At 46.3% G+C, this 19,483-nt stretch overlaps 1 protein-coding gene across 7 annotated transcripts in view; it reads right to left on the bottom strand.

The window, feature by feature from the left end:
- Positions 1 to 19,483, bottom strand: part of klhl22 (kelch-like family member 22) — a 136,915-nt gene that overhangs the window by 93,703 nt on the left and 23,729 nt on the right. For 4 of the 7 annotated variants that reach the window (XM_059983313.1, XM_059983310.1, XM_059983311.1 and 1 more), the window contains one exon: positions 12,804 to 13,076. The exons of 1 other annotated variant lie outside the window; for it this stretch is intronic. In XM_059983313.1, coding sequence (XP_059839296.1) covers positions 12,804 to 13,006 — 203 coding nt within the window. In that variant the 5' untranslated portion in view covers positions 13,007 to 13,076. Of the gene's footprint in view, positions 1 to 6,077; positions 6,256 to 12,803; positions 13,077 to 16,938; positions 17,017 to 19,483 lie in introns of those variants that run through there. 2 more of the 7 variants (XM_059983314.1, XM_059983316.1) reach the window with 2 other exon arrangements.

Genomic DNA, 19,483 nt, shown 5'->3' on the forward strand with positions numbered 1-19,483 from the left:
AAACAAGAAAACACTGATCAAATTTCACTCTCATATGAAATTATTGGCCAGAAATTTACTGAAGACTGTCCCAAAAAAATCCATAGTACAAGAGTCTCACATATAACTTAAGTGACACTGATTATAATAATATGTCACTCTGCCCTGGTCCACAGCAGTTTTGAGTTGATAGTCTAAAAGGTTAAGTAGGATTAGACATTCCAAGGAAGAAACATTATAATTCAGCATTCCTGTGCATCACTACCCATTCACCCAAAAAGAACAGCAGTCATAATATCAAAACCAGCCATAAGAGCATCCTCAATCTCTGTTAGGTTAGAAAGCACTGGTTTCTAATCCTCAAACATAGCACAAAAGACATTAGCTACAGCACAAACAAACATCCAGAACTTCATTTTCAAAATGCTGCACCTCAGAGTAACTTAGTCACAGTATCACTATAGGCTTGATCTGAGGATCTAATTAATGAATCAGTGGAAGCAGGATTTAAAGAACAATCAGCATAACAAGGGTTAAACTAACATGTAGGAAATACATTCCTGACCTAGCCCTCATCAATTTACTCACTGGTCTACATATTTTGATAGGAATGACCATAAAATCTTTAAGAAGTCTTCATATGAAGGATACTTTCAGTAGGGTCATAAGACACGAGAACTGTTGTGAATCTAAAAAGATCCAGGAGCTCATTTTGACCATCTAACCCTTCTACAACTGCAGAGGTAGAGTCTATTTTAACCTTGAATCTCATGGTCTGTCTATCCCCCACCCTGATTACTTTCACGATTAACCTTGATTCGGTGTCGAGAGAACTCAAAACCCACAGCTCAAAAGGAAGACTCACACTACCATGGCTACAAGATGGAACTACATTTATGCCACAGTGGAAGCAGTATACTATGAACACAATTAAGCAACTCCACAAGCAACGAATTGGAACAAAACTCATTAGCCTTGATCACATCTGGTCATGAATAACAAAATGGCTGATATTAGGGTGGCATCTCCATTAAAAATAACATTTGGAGTCCAACTGAGCAATAAATAAGGCTGAACAATTTGCAATCATCTTAAATTGTAAGCTACCTTCCTGTCATTCTTCAGCCAATTTTGATTCACTCTATGCAACATCACAAAACAACAGAGTAAACAAAATACAGTAAAAATTGTGGGCCAAATTACAGTGCTGAAGCTTTGTGGTCTAGCATTTGCAACACTTTTACCCAAGCTATTTCTGAGCAAGCACACAGTGACATCTCCCTGACTATGTAGAAAATAGACCACCTTGCAGGACAAATAGTTCCAACGTAAGCTATATGATGAAAGATGTTGCCAATAATAAAACATAACCTAAATCTGTAAGTAATACAAAAAGTGGCATCAAAGGGTTCTATTAAAGTTAATGGGAATTCTGGAAGCACAAAGAAAAATAGTTATGGTTGTTGGGGGGAAGGGGCAATTATCCCAAGGACATTCAATGACCTTCTTCCCCCAAAGGTCCAAGGAGTGGGAGAGTGTTTACATTTAGTCAGTTTATTCACAACTCTTCAGATAATGAAGCAAGTACATCATTTAGGCATAGGGCAGAAGTTTCAAGCAACACTTGAGTCATAAACTGACAGGCTGTGGCAACCCATTTCCTGGCACATCCGAACCGGCTCACAATTAGCCAGCATTCCAGCTAAGGGACATAGCCTACGGGGGTTTGCAAGCACAGAGCTTTGGAGCCTCTGCGCCACGGAGGGGGGGGGGCAGGTTGAGGGAGGCTTAAAAGCAAGGCTGGGTATTTTGAATAAAGTTTCTTCGACTACAGTTACCGACTCCGTGTCGTAATTTTAGCACTGCACGTAGCACACCGCTACAATTGGTGACCCCGACGGTCCAAACAATTTTTGGACCAGAAATGACCGACGCCGCCTCTGTTTATGCAGTTTCGTTGAAACTGCCGGGTTTCTGGACACAGCGACCAAACCTATGGTTCCAGCAAGCTGAAGCCCAATTCCACGTTCGCCAGATCACCTCAGAAGACACCCGCTACTACTACGTGGTAAGCTCCCTCGACCAGGAAACAGCGGCCCAGGTCGCGGAGTTCGTACAGTCGCCCCCGGCAGATGGCAAGTACACGGAATTCAAAGCCCTGCTCCTCAGGACTTTCGGACTCTCACGGCGCGAGCGGGCTGCCCGTTTACTGCACCTGGATGGCTTGGGAGACAGACCTCCATCGGCCTTAATGAATGAGATGTTGTCTCTAGCCGACAGACACACACCCTGCCTCATGTTTGAGCAGGCATTCCTGGAGCAGCTGCCCGAGGACATACGCCTGCTGCTGTCTGACGCGGATTTCAGTGACCCCCGGAAGGTGGCAGCCCGGGCGGACTTGCTGTGGAACGCCAAAAAGGTGAGCGGGGCCTCGCGCAGATCACCCAGCCACGCTCCCAGCAGCAAACCAGTCCAGGTCCGGCCGCAGAGCCCGCCAACCCCAGGGGCAGGGGTGGGGGGCCCAACAAACACTGGTGCTTCTATCACCAGTGGTGGGGCGCAGAAGCCCGCCGTTGTCGCCCGCCCTGCAAGTTCCCGGGAAACGCGAGGGCCAGCCGCCGCTGATGGTTGGCCATCGGGATAGCGTTCTGTAAGTGGTGGGACAGAAGGTCGGGACGCCGGTTTTTGGTCGACACCGGTGCCGAGATCAGCGATGACCTCCGACGAGTTACGACACACGCAGCGGGGCACCGGGTCCCCCCCGAGGGCTGTGAACGGCAGCACAGTAAGGACCTATGGCACCCGTCAGGTGCAGCTACAGTTCGGCTCCAGCCAGTTCACGTGGGACTTCACACTGGCCGCCGTAGCCCAACCGCTTCTGGGTGCGGATTTTTTGCAGGCTCACAGCCTACTGGTCGACCTGCCCAGGAAGAGACTGGTACACGCCGAGACCTTTCAGACGTTCTCCCTGGGTGCAGCCCAGTTGCCAGTCCCTCACCTCAGCTCCATCATGCTGTCCGACAACGACTTCACCAGGGTCCTGGCGGATTTCCCATCGGTTCTGGCACTGCAGTTCACAGCGGCCATGCCCCGACACGGCGTACAGCACCACATCCTGACCCAGGGACCACCCCTCCACGCCCGCACACGGCGGCTTCCCCCGGACAAGCTCCGAGTGGCGAAGGAGGAGTTCAAGAGGATGGAGGAATTGGGGATCATCCGGCGGTCCGACAGCCCATGGGCCTCCCCCCTGCACAAGGTGCCCAAAGCGACAGGAGGCTGGAGACCGTGCGGCGACTACCGCAGGCTGAACGAGGCTACCACACCGGACCGCTACCCTGTGCCGCACATTCAGGACTTTGCAGCAAACCTCCACGGTGCACGGATCTTCTCCAAGGTAAGCCTCGAACGAGGGTACCATCAAATCCCGATGTACCCTGACGACATCCCCAAAATGGCTCTCATCACCCCATTTGGCCTTTTCGAGTTCCTCCGCATGCCGTTCAGCCTGAAGAATGCCACACAGACGTTCCAGCGGTTAATGGACGCGGTGGGACGGGACCTGGACTTCGCGTTCATCTATTTGGACGACATCCTCATAGCCAGCAGCAGTCGTCAGGAGCATCTGTCCCACCTCCGTCAACTCTGCACCCGACTGAGTGAGTACGGTCTAACAATCAACCCAGCCAAATGCCAGTTTGGACTCGATACCATCGACTTCCTGGGCCACAGGATTACTAAAGACGGGGCAACCCCTCTGCCCGCTAAGGTAGATGCGGTCCGCCACTTCCCCCGACCCACCACAATCAAAGGCCTTCAGGAATTCGTAGGTATGGTCAATTTCTACCACCGTTTCCTCCCTTCAGCTGCCCGGATCATGCGCTCCCTGTTCGCCCTGTCCGGTCCGGGCAAGGACATTACCTGGTACGAGGAGTCCGCCGCCGCTTTCTTTCAAACGAAGGAAGCTTTGGCGAACGCCGCGATGCTAGTACATCCCAGAATGGACACCCCTACCGCCCTCACAGTGGACGCATCTAACACGGCAGTTGGTGGGGTGCTGGAGCAACTCATCGCAGGTCGCTGGCAACCCCTGGCGTTTTTCAGCAAACACCTGCGGCCACCCGAGCTCAAGTACAGTGCTTTCAACCGGGAACTGTTGGCGCTCTACCTGGCAATCCGGCATTTCAGGTACTTCTTAGAAGGTAGGCCCTTCACCGTGTTCACAGACCACAAACCGCTTACCTTTGCGTTTACGAAAGCGTCCGACCCCTGGTCGTCCCGCCAGCAACGTCACCTGTCCTACATCTCTGAATACACGACGGATGTCTGGCACATCTCGGGTAAGGACAACGTCGTGGCGGTTGCGCTCTCTCACCCTACCATTCATGCCTTTTCCCAAGGAGTAGACTTTGAGGCACTGGCAGAGGCACAGCAGGCAGATGAGGAGATTCCGAGTTACAGAACCGCAGTCTCCAGTTTGCAGCTCCAGGACCTCCCCATAGGCCCAGGTGAGAGGACCCTACTCTGTGATGTCGCCACCGGCCAGCCCCGTCCCGTCGTCCCGGCACCTTGGCGGTGACACGTTTTTGACTCCATTCATAACTTGGTACATCCCTCCATCCAGACAACTGTCCGGATGGTTTCCAGCAGGTTCATTTGGCATGGACTCCACAAGCAGGTCAGTGAAAGGGCCAAAATGTGTATGCACTGCCAGACGGCCAAGGTGCAGCGGCACACCAAAGCCCCACTGCAGCAGTTCCACCCCACCCACCGGCATTTCGACCACATTCATGTGGATATCGTGGGCCCCCTGCCAGTGTCGCAAGGAGTGCGGCACCTCCTGACTATCGTGGACGGGTTCACAAGATGGCCGGAGGCAATCCCGCTCACCGACACCACCTCCGAATCTTGCGCCTGGGCACTGATCGCCACCTGGATATCTCGCTTTGGTGTGACGGCCCACATTACCTCCAACAGAGGCGCCCAGTTCACCTCCAGCCTGTGGTCAGCTATGGCCAGGCTTTTGGGGACTCAGCTGCACCACACCACTGCCTACCACCCACAGTCAAACGGGCTGGTGGAGCGTTTCCATCGTCAGCTCTCATGGCCCGCCTGCGAGGAGCTAACTGGGTGGACGAGCTTCCCTGGGTCCTACTCGGCATCGGCACGGCGCCCAAAGACGATCTGCACTCCTCATCGGCCGAGTTGGTGTACGGCACGCCCCTGGTCATCCCAGGGGAGTTCATACCAGCCCCAAGGGGGCAAGAGGAAGAATCCGCAGCAGTCCTGGGCAGACTACGCGAGAAGCTCAGTAACCTGGCCCCCATACCCACTTCGCAGCATGGGCAGAACCCGAACTGCGTACCCAAAGACCTGCAGAACTGTAAGTTTGTGTTTGAACGAAGGGGCGGGCATCGGCCACCGCTACAGCGGCCCTACGAGGGGCCGTTTACGGTGCTCTGTAACAACGGGTCCACGTTCGTGCTGGATGTTGGGGGGAGAGAGGAGGTTTTCACGGTGGACCAACTCAAACCGGCCCATGTGGACCTGGCGCAACCGGTCGAGTTTCCGGCACCGCGGCGCAGAGGCCGACCTCCCAAACAGGGTCCGGCCCAGACTGTGGACATTGGGGGGTGTATTGCCGGTTCTGGGGGGGGGTTATGTGGCGACCCATTTCCTGGCACATCCGAATCGGCTCACAATTAGCCAGCGTTCCGGCTAAGAGAGTTAGCCTACGGGGGTTTGCGAGCACAGAGCTTTGGAGCCTCTGCGCCACGGGGGGGGGGGGGGCAGGTTGAGGGAGGCTTAAAAGCAAGGCTGGGTATTTCGAATAAAGTTTCTTCGACTACAGTTACCGATTCCGTGTCGTAATTTTAGCGCTACATGTAGCACACCGCTCTAAGGCAATGATTATTTTCAGCCAAGAACCTTAAACACATTTCCCTTCAAATGCCCCACTATTATTAACTATAAACTCAACTGAAGTCACATAAATAGTCTGGAAACAAGAACAGGTTGGAGGCTAAATATCCTGTGATGAAAGTCCTCTAAAGGGTTCGCCATCTACTAAAGTAGCCGGAAGCTGATAAAATACATGCCTGGATGAGAACAGCTCCAACAAAATTCAAGGAGATTGATGTTATATGGCAGACTGCTTGATCAGAATTATATTCACCATCTTTAAGTTCAAAAGCTGTGCGGTAATGTTGCAGTTAGACCACATTCGGGACTATTCTGTTCAGTTCTGGTCACCTCATTATAGGAAGGATGTGGAAGCTTTAGAGAGAATACAGAGGAGATTTACTAGTGTTACGAACCCAGTAAATGGGTCACTTACCAGCAAAGATAGAGAGGTCCGTTGAAGTCTGATGGTATTATTTTTTTTACAGTATTTATTAGTAAAAATACACAAAAATAATATCAATGCAAACATACAGATAATATATGTCATCAATACTAAATCTAAAAGTGCGGGTATAATAATAAACAATAAGAAATAGCTCTATCATTGTCTAGGGGATAATGTATTGTCCGAGGGAAATATAAAAGTCACTCAGTTCATTCAGGCTGCAGCCTTTGTTTGGAGAGAGAGAGAGAGATTTTTGAGAAAACTTGCCAGCTTTTTCTTTTATGGTTTTGATCCTTGGGGAGTCCCATTGTCATGGCCGTTCACTTGTGGCCTCTCCTTTAGCTAAGCCGTTCTTCCGTGATGAGCCCACCAACCCAGGCAAGGGAAAAGGACGCACACGAGCCCCCCAACGGCTGTCGCTATTAAACGCTGTCACGGGATTTCTAGCGTTTCTCCTGGTGCGTCTAAAGGGGTTGTTCCCCAGACCTTCTTTCATCCTTACTCACGGGGTCTCAGATGTCAATCAGGTTGGGATGATGCAATCTCTCAACCAGCCCAGTCTGGTCATCCCCTGAGGGGCTGCAATGAATAGTACAGTACTCAATTCACAATTCCGTCTCCAAGAGACAATAGCCGTTATCAATGGTTCCGTCTTGCTGAGGCCAGGGCACATTCCAAACCCTGTGTATTCTAGACGTCTCTCTCTCATTTCCTGGGTCCCAGACCCGAATTAATAGCGATCTTGCGATTCTCAAAAAGGAGGGGGGCAACTTTGTACCCTTCCGCCCCTCAGAGTTGTGGCACATTCGCACCACTAGGATGTTGTCTGGATTACAGAACAGGTCTTATCAAGATAGGTTGAGCAAGCTAGGGCTTTTCTCTTTGGAGCGAAGGAGGATAAGAGACAACATGACAGAAATGCACAGGATGTTAAGAAGCATCAAGTGCAGAGCCAGAGACTTTCTCCCATGGAGGAATACAAGGAAGCATAATTTTAACTGATTGAAAGAAGTATCGAGAGAGTATCAGAGCTCTGCTCTTTTTTTTTTACACTGAGTGGCGAATGCATGGAACACCCTGCCAGGGGTGGTGGTGAAGGCAGATAAATTAGGGACATTTAAGAAAATCTTAGGCACATGGATGATCGAAAGATGGCAGGCTATGTACGAAAAAAATGTTAGATTAATCTTAGAGTAGGTTAAAAGGTTGGCACAATATCGTGAACTGAAGGGCCTGTACAGGGCCTTTATTTCCTTTATTAGTATATTCCACTTTTTTTTAAAGCTTTCTAGGAATTGTCAGTTGGCAAAGAGCTGGCTGTAATTTTCTGTTGTGTAACTTAGTGGTGAATCGCTATTGCGTTTTTCTAGACAGTGCACAGGACTCAAAATGTGAGGGAAATTGCAGCGATGGGGTGAGATAGCTACACAAACTGAAGGCATACTGTTCCCAAACTGAATGGGTTTCCTTTACTTCAGTAAGTAGCAACCATTGGGAACTGTGAAATAGCACCTTAGCATAGAAATTACAAGAGGAGTATGAGAAAGATAAGAAATGCAAAATACTGTGAAGGATAAATATCTCTCCAGTAACATTTCATGGAAACATCGAAAACCTACAGCACAATACAGGCCCTTCAGCCCACAATGCTGTGCCAAACATGTACTTACTTTAGAAATTACCAAGGGTTACCCATAGCCCTCTATTTTTCTAAGCTCCACGTACCTACTTAAGAGTCTCTTAAAAAGCCCTACTGTATCTGCTGCCACCACCGTTGCCACCAGCCCATCCCAAGCACTCACCATCCTCTACATAAAAAAACTTACCCTGACATCTCCTCTGTACCAACTTTAAAAAACTGGAGCACAGTACTCCAAGTGAGGTCTGATCAGGGTTCTAGATAGATGCAACATTACTTCTTGGCTCCTAAATTCAATTCCACAGTTAATGAAGACCAATGCACTGTATGCCTTCTTAACCACAGAGTCAACATGCACAGCAGCTCTGAGTGTCCTATGGACTCGGACCCCAAGATCTCCGATTATCCACATTGCCAAGAGTTTTACCATTAATACTATATTCTGTCATCATATTTGACCTACCAAAATAAATATCCTCACAATTATCTGGGTTGAACTCCAGCTGCCACTTCTCAGCCCAGTTTTGCATCCTATTGATGTCCCACTATAACCTCTGATAGCCCACCACACTATCCACAACACACCCAACCATTGTGTCATCAGCAAATTTACCAACCCATCCCTCCACTTCCTCATCCAGGTCATTTATAAAAGTCATGAAGAGAAGGAGACCCAGAACAGATCTCTGAGGAACACCACTGGTGACCAACCTCCATGCAGAATATGATCATCTACAACCACTCTTTGCCTTCTGTGGGCAAGCCAGTTCTGGAATCACAAAGCAAGGTCCCCTTGGATCCCATGCCTCCTTACTTTCTCAATAAAACTTGCATGGGGTACCTTATCAAATGCCTTGATGAAATCCATATACATCTACTGCTCTACCTTCATCAATGTTATCCTCAAAAAATTCAATCAGGCTCATAAGGCATGACCTGCTTTTGACGAAGCCATCCTGACTATTCCTAATCATATTATGCCTCACCAAATGTTCATAAATCCTGCCTCTCAGGATCTTCTCCATCAACTTACCAACCACTGAAGTAAGACTCACTGGTCCTTAATTTCCTGGGCTATCTCTACTCCCTTTCTTGAATAAAGGAACAACATCCGCAATCCTCCAATCCACCAGAACCTCTCCCGTCCCCATTGATGATGCAAAGATCATCGCCAGAGGCTCAGCAATCTCCTCCCTCGCCTCCCACAGTAGCCTGGGGTACATCTCATCTGGTCCCGGAGATTTATTCAACTTGATGCTTTCCAAAAGCTCCAGCACATCCTCTTTCTTAATATATACATGCTCAAGCTTCTCAATCTGCTCTAAGTCATCCCTGCAATTGCCAAGATCCTTTTCTGTAGTGAATACTGAAGCAAAGTACTCATTCAGTACCTCTGCTATCTCCTCTGGTTCCATACAGACTTTTCCACTGTCACATTTGATTGGTCCTATTCTTTCATGTCTTATCCTCCTACTCTTCACATACTTGTAAAATGCCTTGGGGTTTTCCTTAATCCTGCTCACCAAGGCCTTCTCATGGCCCCGTCTAGCTCTCCTAATTTCATTCTTAAACTCCTTCCAGCTAGCCTTATAATCTGCTAGATCTCTATCATTACCTAGTTTTTTGAACCTTTTGTAAGCTTTCCTTTTGTTCTTGACCAGATTTACAACAGCCTTTGTACACCATTGTTCCTGTACCCTACCAACCTTTCCCTGTCTCATTGGAACATACCTGTGCAGAACTCCACGCAAATATCCCCTGAACATTTGCCACATTTCTGCCATACATTTCTCTGAGAACATCTGTTTCCAATTTATGCTTCCAATTTCTTGCTTGATAGCGTCAAATTTTCAATTCCTCCAATTAAACACTTTCCTACCTTTTCTGTTCCTATCCTCTCCAGTGCTATGGTAAAGGAGATAGAATTGTGATCACTATCTCCAAAATGCTCTCCCACTGACAGACCTGACACCAGACCAGGTTCATTTCCCAATACCAGATCAAGTACAGCCTCTCCCCTTGTAGTCTTATCTACATATTGTGTCAAGAAACCTTCCTGAACACACCTAACAAACTCCATCCCATTCAAACCCCTCACTCTAGGAAGATGCCAATCAATGTTTGGGAAATTAAGATCTCCCAACACAACAACCCTGATATTATTACACCTTTCCAGAATCTGTTATTGACCCCTTCCCGTTTCTAACTTCCACCCACAGAGACTCTGTAGACAATTCCTCCGTGACTTCCTCCTTTTCTGCAGTTGTGACACTACCTTGATCAGCAGGGCCACACCCCACCTCTTTTGCCTCCCTCCCTGTCCTTTCTGAAACATCTAAAGCCTGGCACTCGAAGTAACCATTCCTGTCCCTGAGCCATCCAAGTCTCTGTAATGGCAACAACATTATAGCTCCAAGTACTGATCCACGCTCCAAGCTTGTCCACTTTGTTCATGATGCTTCTTGTATTAAAATACACATCTCAAACCCTCGGTCCAAACGCATCCCTTCTCTGTCGCCTGCCTGTCCCCCCTCTCACACTGCCTCCAAGCTTTCTCTATTTGGGAGCCAACTCCTCAGTTCGGTTCCCACCCCCCAGCAATTCTAGTTTAAACTCTCCCCAATAGCCTCCCTGCCAGGATATTGGACCCCTCGGATTCAAGTGTAACCCGTCCTTCTTGTACACGTCATGCCTGCCCCAAAAGAGGTCCCAATGATCCAGAAATCCAAATCCCTGCCCCCGCTCCAATCCCTCAGTCACACATTTATCCTCCACCTCACTCTATTCCTGTACTTACTGTCACGTAGCACAGAGCAATAATCCCAAGATTACTACCTTTGAGGTCCTGCTTCTCAGCTTCCTGTCCTCTGGTTTCAGGACCTCTTCCCTTTCCCTACAGAGCCAGACTCTGTGCCAAAGGCGCGGCCACAGTTGGGTCCCCCAGGTTGGCTCTCTTCCCCAATAGAACTCAAACAGGAATACTTATTGTCAAGGGTGACAGCCATTGGGGTACTCTCCTGTATCTGATCCTTGCCCTTCCCTTTCCTGACTGTTACCCAGCTATCTGTGTCCTGAGTCCCTGGTGTGACTACTTGCCTATGGCTCCTCTCTATCACCTCCTCACTTTCCCTGACCAGACGAAAGTCATCAAGCTGCAGCTCCAGTTCTCCAACGTGGTCCTTAACGAACTGCAGCTCGACATACCTGACGCAGGTGTGGCCCTCCGCAAGGCTGTGAGTCTCCAGGACTTCCCACATCTGATACCCACTACAGAACACCGGCCTCACAGACATACTTCTCGTTTCTGTTCTTCACAGGTAACCTATCTCACCTCGACCCGTTATTGCCGAAGCCCCATTCAGCCAATGCTCTTCCTGCCAGTCTAACTTGCCATTTCATTTAGGTACTTGGTACTTCTGATTTAAGATGGTGCCTCGAAGTCGGGCGACAGTTTCCTGGCAGATCAAAAGGCAAGAAATTCGACTAAGAGATTACTACAAACACTTTTTCTGGGATACGTTGTGGTAAACTATCGCCGCAAACAATTCAGAGGTGGGCAAAGGTGAAGTTGACTCAAGGGATGAGCTGTTCTGGTGCATTACAAAGTCAGAGTGTAATGTGTTCAGGACAATTTCGGAGATGGAGATGGTGTCTTGAGTTGGGGATGGATTGGAGCGAGTGACTCAGAGAGGAGTCAAGTCAGAGGAGGTTCGGTACCTGTCCACCTAAACCAGGAGCTATGCTGGCTCAGCGCTGAACCAACTTGGAAAGGTCAAGAACAGCTCTCGGCTGGGCAGCGAGGTCTAGGCCCAGAGCAGGACATTCAATGAGGGACAGGACCCAGTATTTGGATGAGACTGGAAAGGCAAGACGTTGGGACCAGTGGTGAGGGGCTGGCTGATTCCATTCCCTCTTCTGTGATTTTCGCTCCCCTGTCTACGGCGCTGAGGCTATGAGACTGCTCTGGCTGCTATGAACTTTCTGTCTGCGAGCTTCATGACAATTTGCCCTGCCTTAAAATGAGGCTTTGGACCTATTCTAGCTGCTCCAGGATTCGTGTCTATGGGCTCAACTTGGTTCGGAATGCTTGCTTTTATTGTTGCTTGCTTTTATTGTTTGCATGATTTTTGTTTTTTCTCTCTTTCTTTGTGCATTGGGTGTTGGTCTTTTTTGTTAAATTGGTTCTTCTGGGTTTCTTGCTTTGTGGTTATTTTGATTATAAATATACACTGAAAATGCTGAGTTAGATCAGGAGTTCCCAACCTATTTTATACCATGGACCAATACCATTAAACAAAGAGTCCATGGAAACCAGACCGGGGACCCCTGAGCTAGATAAACTAACATTTCTAAGCTATTAAGAGAAGCAAGTGAGGAAATAACAGAGCCTTTGGTGCTTTGGTGGTACCTTTTCCAATATCCCTGGCTACAAGTACAGGACCACCACACCAAATCACTGTTTAAAAGGAAGAAAGGTTTAGACCAATTAATTAATCAATCAGTCCATCTTCTGTGGAGGATCGATACTGGAAAATAATTATGAGAATCATTATTAACAATTTAAAAAGGCAAAGGCAGAAGATCTTAGAAAAATCAGGATTCCCACATATTTTCAGACACGTAGACCCAAACAGTTGTCTGCTCTTTGATATATCACAAGTAAGGGGAAGAACATACAAATAAATGGAAATGTTTTAATGCTGCAATATTCAATTAGTTAGCTAAGTAAATTAAATTATTCGTCATCCACTGAAACACATGGGCATACAACTATTCTGACAAAAATCTGAAGACACACAGAGACCCACACTCACACACAATAGAGTGGTGTAGTACCTAAAATAGTCACACGATGCTGCTAGAAGTATGCGGTGAGCTTGAATGGACTTGCCCTCTACGATGAGAGTAACATCAAACAGACTTGCACTGCTCCGGAGTGCAGCCAGTCCGTCCAGCAGAGTCTGGGAATGTGCTGAACTCCGATAGACCTGGCTCACTTTTTTCTGACTTTGCTGTTTTCCCTTACGGTCTTCTGCCATGTCAATGTTGTTGTTGACACTCAGCTTTCAGGAAAATCTGGATAACAGATGGCTTTCCAGACTGACTGTTCTGAAAAATATTAAAATGTACCAAAAGCATTCAGCTTAAATATTACAAATAAAGTTCAGAATTGCTTCTGATTTGATAGAAACATAGAAAACCTACAGCACAATACAGGCCTTCGGCCCACAATGCTGCACAGAACATGTACCTACTTTAGAAATTACTCAGGGTTTCCCATAGCCCTCTATTTTTCTGAACTCCATGTACCTATCCAGGAGTCTCTTAAAAGACCCTATCATTTCTGCCTCCTCCACCAATATTTTATGTTTATTCAGCTTATTAGAAGGTCAGGATATTAGGAGAAACTAAGAGGGTGGAGAGGATCCGCATAGACTGGTTTGGGAGGATGCATGGTCTTAAAAACACAAGACATTGTGCAGATGCTGGAAATCCAGAGCAATACACACAAAATGCTGGAGAAACTCAGCACGTCATGAGCATGTATGGAAATGAATAATCAGTCCATGACCTTCATCAGAACTGGAAAGGAAGAGGGTAGAAGCCAGAATAAGATGGTGGAGGAATCAAAGAGCTGCAGAGATCACAGAGTGGAAAGAATGAGAGAGGGTCTAAATGGACTTCCATGGCAGAGAAGATTTAAACTTCTTCAGCATAGGTATACGGAGAAGACACCGCAGTGGAGCAGCAAATCACAAACACAAGTTGCTTACGTATCGAAGTTTTTAAAATGTCCCCAATCTATCTGCTTCTACCATCATTCGGTCTCATTTGGTGAAAACCTCATGGAATTAGAATTATCATTATCACATGTACCAAGGTAAAGTGACAAGCCAGCAGGCAGCAATGTTAATAACCAGCTAGCATTCTGGATTGATTTATGGCAATTAAGTTGTTACCATACATATTTTAGTAATCCAATTTTCAATCCAGAATGGCAGAGAAATGTTTGCACTGAATTAAGGTACAATAGGGTATTTTAAGAGTCTCCTGTACAGGTACAATGAGCTTAAATAAAACAGAGGGCTATGGATAACCCTAGGTAATTTCTAAAGTAAGTACGTGGTCAGCACAGCATTGTGGGCCAAAGGGCCTGTATTGTGCTGTAGATTTTCTATGTTTCCAATTTTTCAAATGCAGACTTTTAACAAAAAACTGATTTTTTAAAGTTTTTCAGCATAGCAGGCAGGTCCCACCTGCTATTTTTTTAATATCCCCAATTCCTCACTATGGAGATCATGCAATTTCATTCTAGACAATTATTTATTTAATTCAACTTTAGTGTTATACTGTGGCGACCCACTTCCCAGCGCACTCGAACCGGCTCACAAATCGGCACGCGCCGGCATTGAGGCCAGTCCCAAAAAGGGTGCCAAGTCTGCTTCACCAGCAAGGGGAAAAGCCCGCGCGCGGGACGGGACTGTGAATATGCATTCCCACTCGGGGAGGGCAGGATCAGGAAGGCTTTAAAGCGAGGCCATGAAGTTCGAATACTACGTGTCGTTATTTCAGCACTATGTGTAGCGCACCACTACAATACTGTATTTTCTTAAACTTTTTCATTTTGCAGAAAAATATAGATGTTTCATGTTATAAACAAGTTGGCAGTCAGTGTCACGGTTAATCAGATACCCCAAAATTATTGATTCACCAAAATTACTCTGAATTCACAGGATCTGGGATCACAAGGTCAAAAGTGATAAAGTTTGTTGATCAAACATGAGGAAATCTGCAAATGCTGGAAATTCAAACAACAACACACACAAAATGCTGGTGGAACACAGCAGGCCAGGCAGCATCTATAGGGAGAAGCACTGTCGACATTTCGGGCCAAGACCCTTCGTCAGGACTAACGGAAAGGAAAGATAGTAAGAGATTTGAAAGTAGTGGGAGGAGGGGAAATGCGAAATGATAGAAGTTTGTTGATGATTGCACAACTGTTCAAACTTATTCACAATCTCTCAGCAAATGAAGCTGTCCACAAACATAAGTAGCAAGATTTGGGCAATAACAGTGCTGGGCATAACAATGGAACCTGAGGATATTAAGTCCATAAGACTGTAACATATATCAGCAGAAGTAGGCCATTCGGCCCATTGACTCTGCTCTGCCATCCAATCATGGCTGATCCAATTCTTCCAGTCATTCCCACTCCCCTGCCTTCTCCCCATACCCTGATGCCCCAGCTAATCAAGAACCTATCTTTCTCTGCCTTAAATACACCCAATGATTTGTCCTCCACAGCCACTTGTGACAACAAATTCCACAGATTCACCACCCTCTGACTAAAGTAATTTCTCCGTATCTCAGTTCTAAATGGACGTCCTTCAATCCTGAAGTCTTGTCCTAGACTCCCCTACCATGGGAAATAACATTGCCATATCTCATTTGTTCAGGCCTTTTTACATTCAGAATGCTCCTATGAGATCCCCCTCATTCTCCTGAACTCCAGGGAATACAGCCCAAGAACTGCCAAATGTTCCTCATACGGTAACTCTTTCATTCCTGGAATCATTCTCGTGAATCTTCTTTGAACCCTCTCCAATGTCAGTATATCCTTTCTAAACTAAGGAGCCCAAAACTGCACACAATACTCCAAGTGTGGTCTCACGATAGCCACATAGACCCTCAACATCACATCCCTGCTCTTACATTCTATACCTTTGGAATTAAAGCCAACATTGCATTCACCTTCTTCACCATGAACTCAACCTAGAAGTTAATCTTTAGGGTATCCTTCACAAGGACTCTCAAGTCCCTTTGCATCTGTGTTTTGAATTCTCTCTCCATATAAATGTTAGTCTACCCATCAAATATTTCTTCCACCAAAGTGTATGACCATACACTTTCCAACATTGTATTTCATTTGCCCATTCCCCTGAACTATCTAAGTCTCTCTGCAGGCTCTCTGTTTCCTCAACACTACCCGCTCCTCCACCTATCTTTGTATCATCGGCAAATTTAGCCAGAAATCCGTTAATCCCATAGTCAAAATCATTGACATACATCGTAAAAAGCAGCAGTCCCAACACCAACCCATGTGGAACTCCACTGGTAACCGGCAGCCAGCCAGAATAGGATCCCTTTATTCCTACTCTCTGTTTTCTGCCAACCAGCCAATGTTCCACCAATGCTAGTAACTTCCATGGGCTCTTAACTTGCTAAGCAGCCTTCTGAACGGCACCTTGTCAAAGGCCTTCTGAAAATCCAAGTACACCATGTCTACTGCATCTCCTTTGTCTACCCTGCTTGCAATTTCCTCAAAAAGTTGCAGTAGATTAGTTAGGTAGGATTTTCCTTTCAGGAAACCATGCTTTGGCCTATCTTGTCATGTGCCTCCGAGTAATCTCATCCCTAACTTTCAATTCCAACAACTTTCCAACACTGATGTCAGGCTAACAGGTCTATAGTTTCCTTTCTGGGGCCTCCCACCCTTCTTAAATAGCAGAGTAATTTTCCAGTCATGCGATACGACACCAGAATCCATCAAGGTCATGGTTCTACTGAGCACTGTGTGCAGTGCTTAAAGAATGTGGGCTTACTGAGACAAGTAGAAAGATGTGAATTTATACTTGAAGAACATCACTGGACTAAACTACAGTTTAATTGTGATTCACTGACTAATCTGATGGTGGCAGGCGGACGGTAGAACTTTGATGCAGAGTAGGAAAGTGAAAACACAGAACATAATAATGATGGGGATAGCATAGTTAAGTGAAGAGTTACTGTTCTTTGAAGCTATGTACAGTCCTTATCCGCGGGTTCCGCATGCTTGGATTCAACCAACTGAGGATCAGGAAAACCCGGAAGTTCTCGCTCCAGCACCCGTTCTTTGAGCATGTACAGACTATTTTTTCTTGTAATTATTCCCTAAACAATACAGTATATCAACTATTTACACAGCACTTACATTGTATTAGGTATTATAAGTAATCTAGAAATGATTACTAGTCCCCGGGTTATGAAGGCGTTCCATTCCTGAGTCCATCTTTAAAACAGATTTGAAGTCGGAACAGGTACATCCGGTATTATTTAGTGTCAGTTAGTAAAACAATTTTTTTAGTATATAGTATATAAAACACTTAAGAAATGTATGTATTTCAATTATCAAACCATTGCATTGCTTAGTAATAATTGTAGCTTTCATCCAGGCAGGGCCTTTCACATTATCCATAAAATTGTTCCGATCGTTGACTGACTGTAGCCTAACACTTTTCCAATGACCGATGGCGTTTCACCTCTTTCCGATTGCTTTATTACTTCCACTTTATTTTCAATTGTGACCATGATTATTTTTGTGAACAGAAAAACTGCGGATTCAGAGCTGCGCCGCAGGTTAAATAAGGGACTTGAGCATCCGCGCTTTTTGGTGTCCGTGGGGGGTCCCGGAACCAATCTCCCGCGGATAAGGAGGGAATCACTGTATGTGATTCCCACAGACTGCAATGCTGCCTGGTGCCATAGTTGAGAAAACTGCAGAGCTGGAATAGAAAGCTTGCATCTACATGATAAAGAGACTTCTGGATAGGTACATGGAGCTTAGAAAAGTAGAGGGCTATGGGTAAGCCTAGTAATTTCTAAGGTAGGGACATGTTCGGCACAACTTTGTGGGCCAAAGGGCCTGTATTGTGCTGCAGGTTTTCTATGTTTCTAAAGCAAAGGTAATAATAACTAGATTACTACTTGAGCAACATCTAAACAGGCATCAAAATAAGATCAAAATTGAATTTCTGGGTCAAAGACTGGCAATGGAAAAATGTGTCAATTCTTGGCACAACAGCACCATATGTGGGGGGGAAAGGGATGGGTTTTGCTGGAATGGTAATAAACTAGGGCACATTATTTGATTATCTAAGAATGCAGATGAGGCTTTAAGAGAATGATAAAGAACATAGAAATCTACAGCACACTACAGGCCCTTTGGCCCACAATGTTGTGCCAGCCATGTAACCTACTCTAGAGACTGCCTAGAATTTCCCTAGCACAGAGCCCTCTGTTTTTCTAAGCTCCAAGTACCTTCCTAAGCGGCTGTTAAAAGACCTTACTGTATCCACTTCCACCAGTCCATTCCATTCACCCACCACTCTGTGAGAAAAATTTACCCCGACATCCCCTCGGTACCTATTTCCATGCACCTTAAAACTATGCCCCCTCGTGTTAGCCATTTTAGCCCTGGGAAAAAGCCTCTGGCTATCCACACAATCAGTCCCTCATCATCTTATACACCTCTATCAGGTCACCTCTCATCCTCCATCGCTCCAAGGAGAAAAGGCCAAATTCACTCAACCTATTCTAATAAGGCACAGCCTCCAATCCAGGCAACATCCTTGTACATCTCCTCTGCACTCTCTATATAGTATCCACATCCTTTCTGTAGTGAGGTGACCGGAACTGAGCAGAGTACTCCAAGGTCTTATACAGCTGCAGCATTACCTCATAGCTCTTGAACTCAACCCCACAGCTGATGAATACTAACACACTATACACCTTCTTAACAACACTGTCAACCTTGCAGCAGTTTTGAATGTCCTATCCACACAGACCGCAAGATCTCTCAGATCCTCCATACTACCAAGAGTTTATATTATATTCTTTCTTCAAATTGGACCTACCAAAATGAACCACTCCACACTTATCTGGGTTGAAGTCCACCTGCCACTTCTCAGCCCAGTTCTACATCCTATCGATGTCCCACTGTAACCTCTGACAACCCCCCAGACTATCCACAACACCCTCAACCTTGGTGTCATCAGCAAACTTACTAACCCACCCTTCTACTTCTTCATCCAGGTCATTTATAAAAATCACAAAGAGGAGGGGTCCCAGAGCAAATCCCTGTGGAACACCACTGGTCACTGGCCTCCATGCAGAATACGAACCATCTACAACCACCCTTTTCCTTTCTGTGGGCAAGCCAATTCTGGATCCACAAAGCAAGGTCTCCTTTGATCCCATGCCTCCTTACGTCCTGAAGGAGCCTTGCATGGGGAACCTTATCAAATGCCGTACTGAAATTTATATACATGACATCCACTGCTCTATCTTCATTAATGTGTTTCATTGCATCCTCAAAGAATTCAATCAGGCTTGTAAGGCACCACCTGCCCTTGTCAAAGCCATGCTGACTATCCCTAATCAGATTATATCTCTCCAAATACTCATTAATCCTGGCTCTCAGGATTTTCTCCAACAACCATGAATATAGTATTAATGGTAAGACTCCTAGCAGTGTGGAGGATCAAAGGGATCTTGGAGTCTGAGTCCATAGTGTCGGTTCGTTTTCTTGAGATTCTTGCACACTTGATACAAATACAATATGCTAACTCCTGTGGATAGTCACAATTTTTTATGTAAGCAAGTACAAGCTTTTTGGAGGATCGCTTAACAAACTTCGCGGTGCTTGCTGAGCCCTGTCAAGCGATGCTCTCCAATCAAGGGAACAGCCCCCCCTTTTT

Source organism: Hypanus sabinus, chromosome 10 (assembly GCF_030144855.1).
Source record: "Hypanus sabinus isolate sHypSab1 chromosome 10, sHypSab1.hap1, whole genome shotgun sequence".
NCBI classification, from domain to species: domain Eukaryota; kingdom Metazoa; phylum Chordata; class Chondrichthyes; order Myliobatiformes; family Dasyatidae; genus Hypanus; species Hypanus sabinus.